Below are 15,658 nucleotides of genomic sequence, written 5' to 3' on the forward strand. Positions count from 1 at the left end.
TCCTTTTAAAAATATGGTTGATTCACTTAGAATATTCGTTGATGTCTGTTTCACACATGTATCCGATTAACGTGGCATCTTACCCAGAATGACCTTCTGACCGACTTCTAAAAGGGTTAATAGATGCCATAGTTCAAGTGACTTTTATTTGTGGAAGATGACAAGATTCTGTATACGCTTCTTTTGTGTAAATCTCAATCTCAAGCCAAAGCAACATAACTCTTTCCAGGTAAATTCAAATTCAGTGCGTCTCAAATCCCATCAAAATCTACGTTTGGCAGTAGTTCACTGCAACGGGAGTAAAAATACTGAAACGCACATGACCGCAACGCAAGAGTCATCAGAACCTGCCAGTAATTAAGCACTTAAGCCCATCGATAAGACAAAGGAAGCTTTCCATTAGCGATAATTCCTGCGTTATTATCTCAACAAATTAATAATTAACCTTGTTATAACAAATTGCATTAGCCAACGTGTGCACCTTTAGTTAGATAAACAACGTGAGAGAAACTGAATATCGTTGTCTTGACTTCAAAGGCTGGAAAGTCGAATTTCTCCGCTAACATGAACAAGATAGCAGTTTTGCTTGTTCTGTTGGCTTTAGCCACGCTGCAAATCGACGCCAAAAAGTCTAAAAAGCACGAACTGAAAAAGGAGGAGAAGAAACAAAGCGAGGAGCAGATTGATTTAGATGACGAACTAGAAGTCAGGAATTTGTTTCCTGGATTCGCTATTCGCATTCCGGTTCCTGATTTTGGCATCTTGTCGAACATGAAGGAACGTCTGGATGATCTCTTTAAGGGAAAACAGCCAGTGGGTCTGAGTGACTTCGTCCCAGGCGATAAATCTAAACTGAAAAATTTGAAAACCACGACAAAGGTGAAGAACTCTACTCGTGGGCCGTTCAAGACATACACTGTTACTTCAGAGACTGTTTCCACGGACAACAAGACCTCGCCACGAGTTGTGTCCAAAGTTTTCAAGCAAGTCACCACCCTGGATAAAAATAAACTTCTGAAGGGTAAAGATGGGAAAATCAAGATTCCTTTGGTGGAGTTTGAGCTTGGACCGTTAGAGCCTGCAGTCTTCAATGATGCTAAGGGAGAGGTAAGTCATTGTTGAAGCCTTTTTACTCGGTTTTTTATTTCCTTAGATGTTAAATACGAGCATGGAATGGATGTTAAATTTCGATAAATTAGCCATTGTACATGTATTATCGCCGACCATTTTCTTTATTGATACAAATAGCACGAACATTGGTGAAACTGTCTATATTTGTTGGAAATTATGAGACTGAATAAGTATCCAAAACAACGAAGCTGTACTTTTGCAAGAATTATACAATTTGACGATACAAATTGATGCGTGTTCATGATGTAGTCTTTACATATGTTTCAGATAATGGAATTAATGTAAAACTTTCAGAAGATTGCGCTCCACCAACGTGCATTATATTTCAGTAACTCTCTGTGTTGGTCGGCAGGTTATCCAATGTTTATTTGCATCTTGTTACTACGGAATGTTTTTAGTTATATAAATAAAAATTCCCAAGGCTAAAATGTTACAATTAATTCCTAGCAAAGCGAGGTTAATTAATTTGTCGGCCCAAGCGGAGCTAAGCCGCGCGAATTCGAGCAAAAACTATATTTATATATATAGATATATTTATATCGTTGAAGATGTCTGCACTGTTGCCTAGCAACAGTGAAAAACAAAGTATGAATGATGTCAGACTGTCTGGCGTCGTGTGGAGCAAAATTTGCATACATCGGGAAAAATATGCGTGCAGGATTAAATTTCAACTGCAATGTTCATCAATATTCACTGGATACAGAACTATCTCTCCAGAATATTTTCCCTTTCTTTTAGAAAAATCCTTTTTGTGAAAGATTGCATTGAAAAAATTACACGTTTTGTGGCCGCGATAAAATAATTTTCCGTGGGAAATAAATTCATTGAACACGACAGCGCTGCACGCCCGTTGTACATTACGTCGCGTCAGAAATAGATTTTCAACCGCAAACTAGCCTGTGGAACTACAAAAATGAAAATGCTTTGCCCCTTTTAATCTCCTCATTTGATGCTACAATACGAGTAAAGAGGGCTTTCCACCCAGCTTCGCGAGGTTTTGCGAGTCACGTATTTCTAGTTTCAAAACTGAAAGACAATAAAGATAAAGAGTTGGGGAAAAAAGGATTTTCCTAGTGATGAATAGCAGAAGATGTCAAGCGTAAGATCTGATTTGATCTTTAGGTGATCGTAGTTACTAAAACAAGGAATGACCTAAATGATCTAAAATGACCTAAAATGATCTTAAATGATCTAAAATGACCGAAAATGATCTAAAATAAATCTGAAATATTCTTAAATGATCTAAATGAAGTGAAACCAAGATAAAATTACAGAATTACAGAACTGAGTGCTTATCAAAGTAAAGGCTGATACCAGGAAGCTGCTGTGAACTGCCGGAAAGTCAGAAGAAGACTCGAAAGGTGCCGATGGTTGCACGTAAGCTAATTTGATGACAAAAGAGAGATTAAGCACCACGTTTACGGCAAACGGCAAACGTGAGATTCGCGTTTTATGTTTTCTTAAAAATATGAGTACGTAGATGAAAACAGTACAAGATAATTCTGGCCTTTAATTCAAACGCAAAAACACTCAATTGTTCTAAGAAATTGAAAACAGCGAGCGCCAAATGAAAGATAAACATGGTCACGCGGTCATTTCTGCCGTTTGGCGTTTGCCGTAAACGTGGTGCTTAATCTCTCTAAAGTTGCGTAAACAAACCGCACTAGAGCGAATCTCCTCTTTTTTTTGGTCGGTCTGAAAGACCCAAATATATCGGCACTGACCAATTTTTTTCGGGTTCGTTTTCCGGTCGCACAATTAAAGCCACACGACAAGGCTAAATACTTGTGTAAACACTGATAAAACGCGTTTGTAAACAATGTAAAGGCATATCTGTGTATCAATAGGCCTTATCACGGTTTACGGTATTTTTTCCCGCGAACTATTTTTAGTAGCAGTTCACGGCTAGTTCTTTTTTTTATTATTTTTTTTTTTATTTTTTTTTTTTTTATTGAAAACATTACTTACAAATACAAAATAAAGCAAGCTAACTTACGAGATAAATATATACAAGGTAAGTTACAAGATAACATTTAAAGCTTACCCTGGTTACATGCTGACTTTCAGATACTAACACATACACACATTTACATATAAATACACACTGCACGTGAAGTTTGAAACCAAAATTATTTACAAGCCGGCTTTACACAGCATTCTTCACGAACAGAGGAACACGTGCATACAAATTACATAGGGGCCCAGGATTTAACAAATTGTTCTAATTTATTATTTGCTACTGCTAATGTTCGCATAACAGAAATTTTGATTTTCAGGCGTAAAAGAAAGCTTTCAAAGTTTAAAATGCCATTGCAAACACTAGTGCTAAAAATGTGGTACTTGGCAATAACGAGGGCGTAATTGAGCGCTGACCAGTTGTTTGATTTTTGGTGCCAACCATACAGAATCACACTTTCAGAGAGTTTTATGTGTTCTTGGTATGTTTTGTGCCACCATCGCGTAAAGAGGTTCCAAAATGTGTGGGAAATGTTACAGGTAAACAGCATGTGCAACAATGATTGACTTTCGTAGCTGCATAGCGGGCAACTGTCACTGTCCTTTATACCAGCACGAAACAAACTGGACTGCGTAGGTAGGATGTTATGAATAATTTTGAATTGAAAGATTATAAGCTTTGGTTCATGCAAGATTAGGAAGGGGAGCATATAGACGTTTTGGATGTTTTCTTTGGTGAAGCCGTAATTTAAAATTTTACTCTCACCGGTTGGAATCAAATAGGATTTGCTAAGTAAAATCGAATATGCAATTTTAGTAGACGGAAGTGAGAGAGATTGTACCTTTGAAGAGACTGTGTTGCGGAGTTTTACTTTCCATATCTTTGGGATGGCTTGCAGTATACCGTAAAATGTAGTGAAGGGAACTTCAAGGTTAAGTTTTGCTTTGAGCTCAGTTAGTGATAGAAAATTTAAGTCTTCAGCTAGTAAATCTTTGATACAAATAATTCCTTTATTGACCCAGGATTTGTAGAAAATTGGTTTTCCATCTACTAGGATGTCACGATTATTCCAGATTATTTGCTTCTCCGCTGATACTTCATGGTTTGTTACAAGTTTAAAGCTTTGCCAGTAACTCAAGATAGTACGGTAGAATTCGGGGAGGTTTTGTAAATCGAATAGTTTGATATCGTATTGGCACTTGATGAAAAACGTAAGACCGCCATACTGGTTTAGTTTAGTTTAATTTTAGCTGGTTTGTTATCCCAGATGAAGTTAAAAATAATTTTGTTGATTTTTTCTATAAGACCTTTCGGTATAGACAATAAGGAAGCACTGTAAATTAGTTTCGATAAGCCTAATGTTTTAACAATATTTATTTTGCCCATTAAGGTGAGCTTTCTTTGTTTCCAGTTGTTCAGGGTTTTTTCCAATGTGGTTATCTTCTCCTCAAAGTTAAGTACATTCGCGCGTTCAAGATCATAGGAGAAGTAAACTCCAAGGGCGAGAACAGGCTCATGTGGCCATTTAAATCCGAAAGGTTTTTCTGTGCGGTTTTTCCAGGCACCCAACCACATGGCTTCGGTTTTTTCTGTGTTAATTTGCAATCCGCTGACTTGTTTGAATTCGTCTAAAAGTTTCAGTAGTCTTAGAATTGAGTCGCAATCACTCACCAGTACTGTGGTGTCGTCTGCATATTGTGTAATTTTTATTTCTTTTTGGTCTACATTGATGCCTTTGATATCTGTATCATTTTTAACGGCCCTGGCGAACAGCTCGATTCCAATAACGAAAAGGTGACCCGACAAAGGGCACCCTTGTCTAACACCTCGTTCGAGAAGAAAGAAGTCGGATGCATGTCCGTTATGTAGGACGCAACTGGACACTTGGTGGTAAAGTACTTGAAACCAATTTAACATGTCAGGCCCAAAATTCAACGCTTGTAAGGCGGCAGACAGGTAGTTCCATTCTATTGTGTCGAAAGCTTTTCGAAAATCCAGAAAAATTGCAATACCGGGCTTTTTAGAATGCTCAGTAAAAAACATTATGTCATTTATTAATCTAACATTTTCACCAATAAAGCGGTCTTTGACGTAACCAGTTTGGTCAGGGTTTATGATTGTGGGCAGCACTTTCTCCAACCTTTTCGCAAGAGTTTTTGTCAAGATTTTATAGTCTACATTGAGCAGTGAGATAGGCCTTAAGTTATCAAGCAAAGTTTTATCTTTGTTCTTCTTAGGAATTAACGAAATAATCCCTTGTCTTTGACTGATAGAGAGGGTTCCTGATCGGAAGGCATGGTTAAAACTGGAAACCATCTCAGTGCCCAGTTCGGGCCAGAAAAATTTATAAAACTCCGCAGAGAAGCCATCGGTACCAGGAGATTTGGCATTTTTAAACTCTTTCAGTGCATTTAAACATTCGTTTACTGAAACAAGCCCTTCGCAAAGTTTTTGTTCTTCTTTTTTCAGAGGAGCTATGTTTCTGGATGCAAAAAAGGTGGATTCAGAGAGATCATGCTCGTTTGTGTTTTGTGATTTGTAAAGAGATTTATAAAACGTTTTTTCTTCCTCTAATATTTTAAACTGGTCGGTAGTATATTTATCGTCGCCTACCTTTAGTTTTGTAACTGTTTTCTTTAAATGATTTCGTTTTTCTAGATTGAGAAAGTATCGAGTATTGCGTTCACCTTTTTCTTGCCACCGAGCTTTACTTCTAATGATTGCTCCTTTTGTTTTTTGTCGCATAATTATTTGTAGGCGTAATTTAGTAGCATAGAGCTCGTTAAGAAGTTGTTTATTGTTAGGATTTGTTTCAGATTTTTGCAACAGCTCGTTTACTTTATTTTGCAGCAAGCGTTCTTCGTTTTTTCTCTTTTTGGCTTTGAGTTTAGAGTATTTGATTGTGAAACCGCGGATCTCCATTTTAATTAGGTCCCATTTTAATCCCAAATCATCGATGTCAAAGTACTTGTTTTTGAAGATGGTTATGTTTTCGCGTAATTTATTGATGTATACTTCATCTTCAAGCAAGGAACTGTTGAATTTCCAGAACCCAGGACCTTTGTGTTGCTTAAGCTCTTTAGATCTAAGATGGAGTGTAATAGCAAAATGGTCTGACTCGGGCGCATTTAAAATACTACAAGACTGCACATCATTAATGAGGTCTTTCGAAATAAGAAAGAAGTCCAAGCGGCATTGAATTTTGAAGGATTTGTTTCTCCACGTGAATCGATCTGTGTACGGATTAAGGTTGCGCCAAATGTCTGTTAAATTATATAGGTTGGATAAACGCTCGATTTCTTTAATTACGAGGGTTTTCTTCGAAACCGGGTTTCCACCTTTTTTATCTCTGCTTGACAAAGCGCAATTAAAGTCACCGGCAATTACAACGTTTTCTTGCGCAAATTCTTCAAGGTGGTGATTAAGCTCTTTGAAGAAAGCCACTTGTTGGCTGGTATCGTTTGGAGCATAAATGTTTACAAGTATAAGATGTGTCTCATCGATGACTAGATCCAGAATTAAAAACCTACCATTTTTATCAGAAATGCTCGCATTTACTTTAAAGTCCAATCTAGGATTAATTAGTGTCATTACACCTTTGCTATGTGAAGTGCCGTGGCTGAAAAAGGCTTTTCCACCCCATTCGGCTTCCCAGATATGCGCGTAATTTTTGGAGCTGTACGTTTCTTGTAAAAATGCGAATTGAAGTTTCTGGTTGTGTAACCATCTGAAAATCGAACGTCTTTTGATTGACTTATTCAGCCCTCTCACATTTAAAGATAGGAATTTAACATCAAGATCAAGGTGCGAATCCATTGTAAGTATTACTGAAAGGTATGCATGGGCATGAAACTTTGAAAGCTTTCCTTTTGAACAGGTATAAAATAGGCGAAATTAGCATAATCTGAGGTGAAAACAGGCAAAAAACAGGCAGAAACAAGGGCACAGAACAGCGACGATAAAAACAAATACACAAACAAGCACATGGGTAATTGCATGACCGACCTTACAGTGAATACTGAGAAATAGCCAACGATCAGGCTTTGAACTCCTATTTTTTCTAAACTTATTGGGTAAATCAGATAGAGGCAACTTTAAAGTCTATTGGAATGTTTGAGATGTCATACGCGTTATCATCAATAAAGAGCTTTCTGTTTATTACCTTTGCATCTCGGCCTTTCTTCTTTGCAGCGAACATAGCTTGTATTAAGGTTTTCCTTTCTTGTTGAATTGCGCGCGCAAAGTCTTGAGTGATGTAAGCATCAGAGTATCTGTATGACGACTTTAATCGGTTTTTGACCGAGAAAACTGTGTCCCTGTCTTCTCTTACTACAAATATTGCGATTATTGGCCTTGGGCGAGAAGGAGTTGTACCATCATCTCGTGTGTGAGGTTTGCCCACGCGGTGAACAGCATGGAATCTGATGTCTTCAGGGTCGATATTGAGGTCGTTTTCAATTATGTCGTACACGATGTCTGAGCAGTTTTCGTTTTGACTCTCAGGGATATTCATGAAACGGAGGTTTTCTTTTCTGGTGTAGTTCTCAAGTGCAATGAGGTTCTCTTGAGTTTCCTTTAAGGAAGGTGTGAGTTTATCGTTTTCGGCTTTTACTTTGATCAGCTCAGATTTCAGCCGTAGTATCTCTGATGCTTGCTCATCCAACATCTTTTGGTGGGAACCTTTCGAGTCTTTAAAGGCTTTGGATTCTTGCTGAAGATCTTCGATGAAGCCCCAAGCGCTGTTGAGGGATTTTTCAAATTCCTTCAGCGAATTCTTGACGCCATTGATTTCTTCTTTGAACTCGTGTGTTAATTGAGCGATCTGCGAGTGGAGATTTGAAAAATTATCTTCCATTCTAGATTCCATGGAGTTTAGCTTGTCGAGGAGCTGCTTTAGAGAGATTGGTGAGTCGCTTTCTCGGTCGCTTTCCATATCGTCACTCTTGTGCTTGTTTCTTTTAGGGGAAGGCTTCGAACACGAACTGCTTGAACTGGATCGTTCAACACGCTTAGACATCAAAGTAAGCAATGGAATGGCAACGGTTGTTTGTAAGCTTCGGAAAATGTTGTTAGAAAGACGTTGCTCTTACTTTACGATCACAAAATAAGCCTGTCATGGCTTTTCTCAGTTGAGGAATCACAGACCGCGGAGAACACGTCCGACCGCCATGACACCTCTCGATCGATCATTCACGGCTAGTTCACTATGCAGACAAATGTATTAAAAGTTCAAAACACGACTGAACGCTTTCCGGCATAGCTACGTCCCTCCAATTTTTTTTTTCTTAATCCTCTTTCTAGTGCTAAAAGTTTCCAATTCATGAATTTCTTAGAAGCGATGTTTTATCAAAATTATTTGACATCGGATCAATCAATAACCAATCAATCAATAATCTTTATTTATACACGATAAGTATTAAAGCGACGCTTCGCTTGTGGCGTCGTGTCTAAATAATTAAATAAGATAACTAATGAATTAGAAAATAAATAGGATATACACCAGCTAAAATCATATAGCTACTTAATACATACAAGTCTAAAACGATAAAAGCTTAAAATTCTAAAGTACAAGGTGGATTTCCATATAAACACTGTTCAGTTTTCAAGCCTGTTTGCCTACTCGTCAAAATGGCGCCGAAAACTGTGATAAGGCCTATTTCCTTAAATAAACACGCAGTTAACAAGTCAAGGGTAGCGCATGAATAAAAGATAACTCTGTGCCAGTTCCATATTAAATAGCTGCATCAATCAAAACCGCGTTGCTGGGCGAAACATAAAACTTCGCTTCGTACCAATCAAAACCGCGTTGCTGGGGAAAAACTAGGCCATTCGTACCAATCAAAATCACGTTGCTGAGCGAAACTTGGAACTTCGCACCAATCAAAACCACGTTGCTGGGGAAAAAACTAGACACTTTGCATCAATCAAAGCTGCGGTTGTAATACAGTAATTATCGGGAATTTCCCTGAAGAAGTCTCCGGTAGAGACAAAACGCGTCGGAAATAAACTACAATAAGTCTTCTGTTGTGCTCCTTACCAGTCTTTGTTGTAAAATTTAAAAAATAAAATCATTTTAGATCATGTTAGGTCATTTTAGATCATTTTAAATTCATTTTAGATCATTTTAGGTCAGTTTAGGTCATTTTAGATTCATATTAGGTCATTTTAGTCATTTCAGATCATTTTAGGTCATTTTAGGTCATTTTAGATCATTTTAGGTCATTCCTTGTTTTAGTAACTACGTTTAGGTGATACTGACGTTTTGACCGGTAGCTGCAAAACAACCTGCTAGACTTAAAATAATGTTCAAGTCCAAATTATGGCTTTTTTTAACCATGACAAAAATATCTGTAACACAAGCAACATATCATGAAAATTTTGAAAGCAGAAAAAGTATAATTTATATAACCGTGAATTGGTGTCAGAATGAAGTTCGAAACGGCCTGACACCAAACCTAAAAGCTTCTCAATATGTAAAGGTTTTTTGTAGACTGTTCTCGCCGTCATTTCTCCCCAATCCCCCGGTTTAGTATACTTTCAGGCCACTGGTGGAGAGCGGATCATCGATCTCTTACATTTGGCACTATGATAAGCTATAAATTGAGTAGTGACCATCCAAAACAAATATCAAGTTGAATTGTTTGATAACTGATACATGTTTGGAAGAGCTTGTAACTATGGTAACAATCCGTGCCGTATACACGTCCTGACGTGCGTTTTCTCGAAATGTTTCGTAACATTTCGGGATCGAAAAACTGTTTTATGTGCACAGTATTCATAAAGATAATTTCTATTTTTTAATAACTTTGAAAGCTAGCGACGTTAAAAAAGTTGTGAGATTTTCTGGTCCGAAGAGTCTGTGGGGGTTTCCGGCAGATACAGGGCAATGACGTCAAACTATAAAGTTCTAAAATAATAGTGGGTTTGGACAGGGAATGGCCAATTCATCCCCAATAAAAATGTAATGTAGTATGTTTTGCTAGAAACATTGCATTAAATTTCAATGTGGAAGCAACCTTCTTACTGTGCTATTCAACAAGGGGAAAGGGGCTGAGGCGTGAACCTCGGAACTCAGGAGCTCCTTCATTTGGCTCAATCGAGTGAGAGTATAGATACCGATAAAAAAAATGGTCCTAACGTGCACAGGGCTATTAATGATATCGAAGACGTAAGGAACAACTCTTTCGTTTAGTGATACAATAAATAATTGCAAAGAGGTTTTAAATTTACTAGAACGGGAGAGGCTGTCCGTCTTTGGAACTTGGAACTTGGAACTTTATTTTACGTGTCACTCCACTTAGCTAAGAGCTACTTTACAGGAAGCCCACCAATAAACAAAAAAACGTTACAAAAACAAAAAGAAAGATAAAAATTAGCTAACAATCTAAAATCTAAACATTTAAAAATCTAAAATATCTAGGAAATCTAATCATTCATGTATCAATACATGTGTAATTACAAATTAAAATTTACAATTTCAAGAGCTAACAACGATAATAACTATTCTAAAATGCTGCATGACGAATACTTCTTAGAAATTCCCTTGTGCCGGCCATGGCGCTAATCGAGTCCGGCAGCGCATTCCATGTCTCTGGCAGCGAAGCACCGAAAAGACCTAAGACCATGCTTGGTGCTTCTTACTTTGGGCAATAAGAGCATGTTTGTGCCCCCCTTAAGTTATATTTTGTGTCCTTTATTTTGGGTAAGTTTGCATTCGGGGTCGGTGCCCTCTCCTGGAAGCAACTATTTATTGTGATCAACATGTCCTGGATACGACGTACCTCTAGTGTGCTATGCAAACCGATCCAACTTAGCAATCTTTCTTTGGTTCGCAAAAATTTATTCTTTAATATTAACTGAAAGTTGATTCGTATGTCTGCGTATTTCAGAAATGCAGCACAGCCAAAGATTGCAAGGAAACAGGAATGTACTGTGACGCGTTTTTTAACGTCTGCAAAAAGCTTTTGGACCCTGGGGCAACCTGCACACAGAAGGGACAGTGCGACAGCAAGGGCGGGAAATACAGATGCACCTGGGGCCGCTGTTTTGCAAATTCTGGGGAAGGAAGTCTAGGTCTGACAATCCCTTTTTATAACTGTCTGATATCAAGAGGTGTCGCATCTGTATCGCGGCTGTACAATAGAGCCGCTTTCATTTAAATGCTGTAAAACCAAAAATCAAGTAATTACTCTCGTCAACTACAACAGACGCAAACGTTGTAATGAACTAATCAGAACTGAAGCAAATACGTATAACCGGCGCGTGCGAGCACGTCACGATTGGTTTCGTTTTTGTTGCTGATTAGATGAGAAAGTGGCGCGAGTTTTGCTAACGAATTACAGAACGAACTGAAGGTGATGTCACCCGAGACAACTTTTAAAGACGATTTTAACTAATGTTTGACGCGGACAAAAAATCAAAAACTTGTTGAATGAGGTTCTCACCTCAACATTCTTTTCCATAGACGTATTTACTTCTCATCGAGTCTAATACTTAAGTACTTTATAGGTAAGGGTTAGGCATTCGGATTGTTTACAGGACAACTGAAAAGTACTCCCTGTGCAACCACTTCGTTTCATTGCACGTCACGTTTTAATTACAGAGGACCCTCGATTTAACGAGCCTCTATATATAAGGAAGACCTCGGTATAAGGCCTGGCCTTTCAAAATGTATGGAAAAGAATCTCGATATCCGGAACCCTCGATATAAAGACCCATTTCCCTAGTCCCTTGGCAATTCGTTAAATCGAGGTTCCACTTTACTTCGTTTGCCATGATGTACCGTTCAGCAACCCGAGGAAAACCACAAAACATTTAATTTGCTTTCAGGGTTAGAAAACCTCCCAAAACAATTACGCTTAATGACATAAACGACCGAAGATGGTTAAAAGAGTGAGGTGTGCGGGGAATTAGCAATGACAGGAACTATCAGCAGGGTTTATCCATTCTTGCTTGAAAATGACAAAACCAAGACAGATTGAAGACCACCATCCCTAAGAAAATATTTCTCTCTGTAGGTACGTTCTGTGACGCAGACAGGGAATGTCATTCCAGAGAAGAGCTGAGTTGCCAAGAGCAGTCTGACATCAGTCGCTTCAGTGGGGTGTGTATGGCCAAGCTGGATGAGGGAGCCACATGTGGTAACGCCATTCGCAGCATGTTTGATGTTGGTTTGTTCAGACGGAGTGAAGAGCGATCCAACGTCTGCAAGAAAGGATTGTCCTGCAGGACTGTTGGGTAGGAGGCTGGTCTAATGTTAGTTTTGTTAGTTATTTGTTGATGATCGTTTAATGATCAAAGTGATAAAACAATGCTTCTAAGGGATGGCAAATTGTAAATCCGATCATTCTTGTGCAAGGCCTAGGCTAGTACAGTCGATAGCCACATACGTTATCACTTTAAGACTTTCTCATTCAGTTCGCGAAAGGTTACTCCAGACGGATTGAACGACTTAAAAAGAAGCCAGTACTGCATTCGTTAGGTTTGTACAGGTCGGCTCCTAAATCAAGTTCATTCACTAATTTTTGTGTCTGAAATGTGCGACTGGAAACCTTTTGAGGTACATTATTACCGGTAGACATTTTTGAGAGGATAAGACTTAAGTAGGGGCTTTATTGTTAGGGTTTTATGCATAAGGGGAACAGTTGAATTTTGGGGGTTATATTGGAATTCTGGCTGTTTGACTTTTCTGGGGTCCAGTTTTATTCTAATAGAAGATTTCTTTTTGGTTGGTTCAACTACGTGACCTCATTCAGTTCGCACCACTTCTACACTAATATTCCTGTGTACTCCCCCCCCCCCCCCCCATCCCCCCCGGGGTAGCAACTACCAAATGTCCCAATATCTTTACATACAACTACTCATTTACAGTCTTTCTGGTTTGTTGTTTGTCTTCAGGTTCTTCGGACGCAAAGTTTGCATAACAGATTCTACGGAACTTACCACAGAAGAGTCAAAATCGATTGACGATGAAGAGTCAAAGTCGATTGACGATGAAGAGTCAAAGTCGATTGACGATGAAGAGTCAAAGTCGATTGACGACGAAGAGTCAAAATCGATTGACGATGAAGAGTCAAAGTCGATTGACGATGAAATGTCCAGCAAGGAGGCAGAAACAAGCCGGGAAAAGAAAGAAGACAAGAACAAAAAACTGAAATTCTAAATCAGATTTAAACTGTGGAGGCTATATGCACAAATAAAACGTTGATACTGTCTTGAGTAATGTGTTTTGTTTTTGCTGTAGGCGTGTTACACCGCAACACTTACAAGTATGGCCAGTAATTAGCGTTCACCAGTCTAGTAAATGCTTTTCTCGGCCTAAATTTGCCAACGCTAAACAAACATCTACAAAATTTATCTATAAAGGATCTGACTCTCGAATATGGTCATGTTACTAAATTAAAGGAGCTCTTTTTAATAGTGTCCTTAGCTGACCTAAATTAAAATCACACCAGGAAGAAGTTATATTAAATATCATATTTAAAAAATATTCCACGAGCACGCGTTGTATATGGACGATAGCTAGCTAAGGAGGCGTTTTGTGCCAAACTGACAATAGTCATCCCATATCCAACAGTATAGGCGCGAGTGGAATAATTGTTTTCTTAAAATATTGCTAGATCTTGTTGTTGAGTTTAATTTGCAAGTAACTGACCAGCACGAAATTTGTTAAGCATGTATAACGGCTGATACCCCATCGAAGCTAAGCACATCAAAACTCTGACTGTAACAGCATTATCCAATGACTCACTTTTTTATTTAAAAGTTAATTATAAAGCATAATACATTTCCTTTGACATTGAAACGCTCGCGAGAGCAACACGTTTTTTTTTTTTTTTTTTTTTTTTTTTTTATTTTTTTTATACCACTTTCAATGAAGTTCTTTTGTTTGGCATTAGAAACACTGAAACAAGAATTGAAGGGCAGACATTGGTCACCTCCTATTCTAGATTTACTGTTAAAGGCTTTTGAATATGACAATATTTCATTCTGCACTCTTATGTCCATGATTATTCTTCATTTTCCTTGAGGCAAATGAAGTGCAGCCCCTTCGTACTGTAGAAAAAGCATTGACAAAAAAGTTAGGATTCTGGGAATGATAGTTAACATTAGTTGCTATCACTACTATAAGAGTAATAGACTCTCTCCACAGTGACGTTCGACCTCGGGAGGGAGGGTGCTACCCATAACGTACTACCTGACTATGTGTAGCCGAGAGATTTTTACGAAAAAAAGCCGGCAACAGCAGAATTTCGACTCAGACCTCAAAGAAGCGTGGCACTATAACCACGTGACATTTACTCCGATCGCCAATTTTTTTGCTATATTGTAGATTGATCTATATGTTATCCATTCTATGTGTTACACTTACGATAAAATTAAAGGCGGGGATACCAGGGAGCTTCAAAGTAGGGTGGTACCGCGAAAAAATAACTGGGTCGAGTCACCTTAAAACGTCCATGTATGAGGTTTTAAACATTAGAAAGATCGAAGGTTTGAGAAAAAATATGACGCTGTGCCGTCAGTTAAGCCATATGAACAGTAAAATCATTAAATAGAAGAAAAGATTCTCGCAGGTTTCAAATGTGCTTATTAGTCGCCTGCTTTCTCGACATATGTAGTTTAACAACATATTCAACGAAAACAGGAAATCATTGCTCTTCAAAATTCTCGTTTGTTTTTCACTTAAAGAAGTAAGCCATCCCACTTCCCGCTGAAATAAAACGCGGGTTGCCGCACAGGTTGAGTGTGGTATTTCACAATGGCTTACATAGAGGGGCGGACGTACGACGGAAGGTCAGACAGTGACGTCATAACCAAAATTTAATCGCTTTCATGGGTATACCAAAATCTCTTATTAATGGAGCTCAGCGCGTGGAGCTCCGCTATAAATAATGTATATAAATAAATATAAACATTCTCACCTCCCTACCAATGCCCTTGCACGACCCAGATTTAACACCAGTGTTACCCTTTAGAGAAATGACAAAGTGCCTGACTGTTTTGAAAAGAAGGGGTGGGGTCTAATGGTGAAGGGAGGCCTGTTACAAAAGGTGGGCTCATTAGAAGGTTAGAAAGGAGGTGGTGTTAAATAAATAGCGCTTCAACGAATTCTTTTATTTTACCATAACGCATTGAGGCATGGCACACTACACTCTATGAATTATCTGCTGTGCTGCTCTTAAAGTGCTAACAAGTGGATCCACTCTTCGAATAGATTCCTAAATACGATGGCAATGGATTCGTAAGCCCTTTTGCGTCAAGCTCCCTTCAATCAGGCGTTGACCAGCGCTTGGTGTCACCTCAAGAATTTCCCTCACGTACACGTCAAGTTCATCGTTTTCTCGTTAACGTTGACTAAAAAATTCAGCCGAGTCGTAGGATGCAGTGTTCCTTTGCCCTTCTGCACTTTCCAGTAGCCTAGCCAAAGACATAAAATATCCATCAATGTTGCGAAGCCAAATTCGTGCACCTTCCATTGTGCTTTTCAAAAGTGTGTTTGCTAATCTTCCTCTATTTCCGCCATATTGAAAGTGTTAGCTCCCAGGGCCTTTTCTCTTAGCTGACTTC

General features: G+C 38.5%; 1 protein-coding gene across 3 annotated transcripts; it reads left to right on the plus strand.

The window, feature by feature from the left end:
- The first annotated feature begins 493 nt into the window (after window positions 1-493).
- On the plus strand, window positions 494-13,258 carry LOC146474790 (uncharacterized). Of its 3 annotated transcripts, none has more exons than XM_085116530.1 (5): window positions 494-1,107; window positions 10,978-11,161; window positions 12,106-12,325; window positions 12,986-13,117; window positions 13,190-13,258. In XM_085116530.1, the coding sequence occupies exons 1-5, from the start codon at window positions 565-567 to the stop codon at window positions 13,248-13,250; spliced, it is 1,140 nt and encodes a 379-aa protein (XP_084972656.1). In that variant the 5' UTR covers window positions 494-564; the 3' UTR covers window positions 13,251-13,258. The 3 variants fall into 3 exon arrangements, with proteins under 3 accessions (XP_084972656.1, XP_084972657.1, XP_084972658.1); XM_085116531.1 differs by having other exon boundaries at window positions 12,986-13,093; XM_085116532.1 differs by having other exon boundaries at window positions 12,986-13,069.
- Window positions 13,259-15,658: the final 2,400 nt, after the last annotated feature.

The sequence above is a fragment of the Pavona decussata genome, unplaced genomic scaffold, assembly GCF_977016875.1.
Source record: "Pavona decussata unplaced genomic scaffold, jaPavDecu1.1 SCAFFOLD_87, whole genome shotgun sequence".
NCBI classification, from domain to species: domain Eukaryota; kingdom Metazoa; phylum Cnidaria; class Anthozoa; order Scleractinia; family Agariciidae; genus Pavona; species Pavona decussata.

Bases quoted from the DNA above. Each gene is read 5' to 3' on its own strand.
- LOC146474790 (XM_085116530.1), top strand. From the start codon at position 565: ATGAACAAGATAGCAGTTTTGCTTGTTCTGTTGGCTTTAGCCACGCTG. The intron at 12,326-12,985 runs GTAGGAGGCTGG...GTTTGTCTTCAG, and splicing joins TTGTCCTGCAGGACTGTTGG to GTTCTTCGGACGCAAAGTTT. The intron at 13,118-13,189 runs GTCGATTGACGA...TGAAATGTCCAG, and splicing joins ATTGACGATGAAGAGTCAAA to CAAGGAGGCAGAAACAAGCC.